Genomic DNA, 4197 nt, shown 5'->3' with positions numbered 1-4197 from the left:
TGGAAAGTCGCCCTAGGCCCCAAACACTTACTTTTTTCCAGCTGACATTTTGGAATGTGACAGAGACAAGGTCAAAAAGTCAGGACATTTATTTCGAGTGCTCCCTGAAGGGAATGATTTTCATCTCTAAATATGTTGTTAGTGTAGCTCAAATTATTTACAGAGCCTTTCAAGCTCTTGACTACACTACAAATATTTAAAGTCACTATCACTGCGGACGGCGAATAAAAGAAATATTTCTAAGCCCATTGAATATGCATTTACTTCCTTATTAGTTCATAATTACATCATTAAGAGAAAGTTTTATTTATATCTCAAATATTATCAACACTTTCTCATCCACACGGTACCCCAACGTTTGTCACGAACTGTTTGAACAGATGGTAATACAATAGTGAAAATCAGGTAGATTACCCAGCCAACAGTTAGTAATTAGTAATATATTTATCTCGAGTACACATTATAGTTCTTGTTCTTTATAGCAAGTTTTCAAAACCCAGTCAGTTAGCAGCTGCTTTTCTAATTGTTCAGATGTTTTCAGAATGTCAAGCAAACCAAGTGTTGCAGCAAATTGTTTTTGCTTCAAAAAAAAAACCACAAGCGTGTGATTGGTATTAATTACTTGGTAGTAGACCCCATGGAGCCCATAGTCCTTCACTTCCCACCCCTTTTTGGCCATGCTTCTGTTTTACGCCCACGCGATAACAACAATAAAAGTAATTAGCATAAAACGGAAACAAGGCATACGAGAGAGGTGGGATCAAATGGCAACAATAATAAATGAAATAAATTAGGTAAATATAAAATAAACCTCAAGAACGAAAGCAGGCGAAATTAAATTAAATTAATGGTTGGACTATAAAATACCCTCCCAATATTTATATATTAAATACTGATTATAGAGCACAAAATAATTCAAAAGTCCATAAGGTCAAGTCTAAAATGTATGGTTTTTGGATTTTAAAAAAGTATCATCATTGTTTGACCCCTCTCTTATATAGGGTATCTCAGACGAAAACAAGTAATAAACAGAGTTGTAAATAAAAGCCAAAAATTGCCGAGCTCAGCACAGGTCACGTAGAGAACGAAAGTGAAAACAAGAACAGAGAAGCGAAGACGCCGCCCAGACGGATGGCAGAAAAGTCTAATGAGAAAGCTGACCGCAAAACTGAGATTTCAATTTTTGGGGGAGGGGTGGGTGGTATTACAGATCGGCAAGAACGATGTCTCAATTGGCAGAAAGTGAGAGCGCAGCGTTATGCATCCGACAGATACGTGAACTCAACAAAAGCCAAATGTCGATCGGGTTGGGGCACCATTTCCATGGAAACCATAGACCCAAACACTCGAACGAAGATGATACTGCTGCTACTATGGGTGCTGCAATTGGGACCTTCAGTTTTTGGGTAAGTTGTTGAAAAAGCTATGGAGAAGAGTTATCAGCTTACTTCTTAAATACACCCTAAGTTCGCCTTTGGAAATGCAACTTTTGGATATGATGCTGCGAGAGGCTGAGGGTTATCCTAGCAACGGTCGGGATCAGCGAGACATAAATGTTTTGCCAGCAACTTCAATTGGCTGTGATGAAAGCGGCTCTCAGGAGCAATTTGACCACTTATTCGATGATTATGAGGAGAGCAAAGAGGGGTGTATGGACATTTTGCCACCGTGTGAGCCAACTTTCGAGGAAGGACTACCCATTGACCATCCATGTTTCATCAAATTACTCCTACTAAGAACACCACTGCTTAAACAAGACCCCTGTGCGAATTTCTCCCTGGTAGCTGAAAAACCCAGTACCACCGTGAAACCCAAAACCAAGAAATGCAATCCAAAAAGAAAATCAAATAAAAATGTATTGGTGGGACTACCCAATAATGGCACCATAAATTCAACCGCAACTACACCAATTAGTTCAACAACGGAAGCAGCACCCAATTCAAAAATCATAAAAATAAGAAAATTAGTTCCAAAGATCAAACCAAACACCACCACAACAACGAGCTCCACAACAACTTTGGAGACAACAACCGTGGAAGAAACTACGACACCAGCGGAAACCAGCACCACAGAAGAAGAACCAGAAACGACAACTGAAGAGGAAACCACTACAACACCAACAACTACAACAACAAGTACCACAACAACTACCCAATCACCTTTTACCGAAAACCAACTAAAACGTTTAAAAGCCTTGAGAAACAGGAAAAAGAATACCAGCGGAAAGTCGCCGAAAGTGCCCGATCCACCACAGATCAAACTAGATAATGTCAGCCAGCCCAGCGAGGTTATTCAGGTAATAAAGACCACCGAAGCTGCCGAATTGAAGCTTCAACCGGAAACTAGCACCACCACTACGGTCGTGCCCACAACGACCGTTTCTACAACCACTTCCGAACCGGAAACCACCACCGTAGAAAGCTGTGCAGATGAAGAGGAAACCACCAATTCACCAGAATCTCCAGGATGTGAATATGACGAAGGTAAGTGTGAAAAATTTAGAAATATTAAACAGACTACATTAAGTTTTTGAATTCTAACAGATCCTCAGGAGTCTGGAAATAATGTTGCCACCACCACAGAAGAACCTTGTGAAGACACTGACGAACAGGACACTAATCTGTGTCCCCAATTTATGCCAACACAAGGGCCTTGTGAGTACTCTTAATGTGTTTATTAATTTAGTAAAATTAACAAAACAGCAAAAAGACGATCAAAGTAAAGATGGAATTTAAACAGACCTCAGCTAGTCAATAATCTAATCATTAGATCGAAATCTTGGTAGATTAACATTATTTGGTTTATAATGGCTAGGTCACATATGGAATTTTTTTTAATTCCAATTGATGTTCTTATAAAATTATAGAATAGATCATGGTATCTACTATTTATTAATATATAACTCCTTTAATATCCAGCAGCACGTCGAAGACCTCCTTCAGCATATCGTTTCCGCAAACCCGTGAAAAACTATGTGGAACCCATTCTATATGAGGGTAACTTTGCCAAACCACTTCAGCGTATGGCGCCGATGGGACCTCAGCAGAGGGATTACTTTGTGTCCAATAAACAAATAGTTCCCAGACCCAGGCCCAGATACCGGAAACGCATACCACCCTCGATCTATATGAACAACATTGTGAGTGGCTTGAATTGCAGCGATGAAGCTGATCAGAATCCTCCAAGAACTCCCAATCAGCCACGAAGATATTGGGATGCCCGTCCAGTAGGTTTTCTTGAGCGGACCATAACTCCGCTTTTGAGGAAAATAAGACCTGAGAGAACTATGAAAAGTCTTGCACCCACTCCTATCAAAAGAAAGCCAATGTATTCTAGAAATTCAGAGGAATCAATGGAGAGACAGTACCTGATGGAAAGGGATCCAAAGCCGGCAGGGCAGTATCACCACTATCCTGAGGAGGAGTTTTCCCAAGAGGAAAGGTTTATTCCACCGCCCTCGCCCACTCCCATCTTGGATCCCTGCCAGCAGGAACAAGATAATATCCTTTTTCGTCAGAGACCACCACATCGTCAGCAAACCGACCATCTAGTAGACTATTCCCAAACACCACCTTCCTCGCACTTTTTCACCTAATTAACCTAATCCATAAGTTAGCCAAGTAGCACACAGAGCACCCAGTAACCAGTTAACCACCGAAAATAAATAAGTGCACCACCAAGCAAAAGCCAAAACAGACCATCAATCAAATGAAGCCCAGCTGTATAATTGGGGAAGCTCTTTGATCTTAAAGGAGAGACGACGTCAGCAGCTGAATTATAAAGCAATTGACTTTCACTTGGCGGTCAAAAGAGGGGCATGGGTGAATAGCCACTTATCAGTCCATAGCCGTGGCTCAATTCGCTGGCCGAAAGGCACGCGCCCGTAATGACAAACCCATGAGCGGCCATGCCCACCACCTGATGGCCGTGAATAGGGTGGTTTGCGGTGGCCACTCACTCAACCCCATCGTGATGGGCCTCCGACTGGAATCCTATTTCCCCCATTATTCTCTGCTGCTTGGGTGGAGTTCGAACACAGAAAAATAAACTAATGCCAGGATTCAAAAATAAAAACAATTTAAGCCCAAAACGAAAATATTTCTGATTCTATACATTTTTTGCGCTCAAAAATCTTTCTTGTTGCGAAAATATTATCCTTAAGCCGAAAGCTATCCATTTTTCTGGTTCAAATTCCAA

The 4197-nt window shown here is 41.1% G+C and overlaps 1 protein-coding gene across 1 annotated transcript; it reads left to right on the top strand.

The window, feature by feature from the left end:
- Positions 1-1029: 1029 nt before the first annotated feature.
- LOC108010947 (proteoglycan 4) lies at positions 1030-3995 on the top strand. The gene is made up of 4 exons (XM_036821099.3): positions 1030-1406; positions 1468-2483; positions 2544-2654; positions 2922-3995. The coding sequence occupies exons 1-4, from the start codon at positions 1132-1134 to the stop codon at positions 3593-3595; spliced, it is 2076 nt and encodes a 691-aa protein (XP_036676994.3). The 5' UTR covers positions 1030-1131; the 3' UTR covers positions 3596-3995.
- The last annotated feature ends 202 nt before the right edge of the window (positions 3996-4197 follow it).

This window comes from Drosophila suzukii, chromosome 2L (assembly GCF_043229965.1).
Source record: "Drosophila suzukii chromosome 2L, CBGP_Dsuzu_IsoJpt1.0, whole genome shotgun sequence".
Classification (NCBI taxonomy): domain Eukaryota; kingdom Metazoa; phylum Arthropoda; class Insecta; order Diptera; family Drosophilidae; genus Drosophila; species Drosophila suzukii.
The sequence above is the reverse complement of the archived record's forward strand: the minus strand, read 5'-3'. Positions and strand labels throughout refer to the sequence as shown.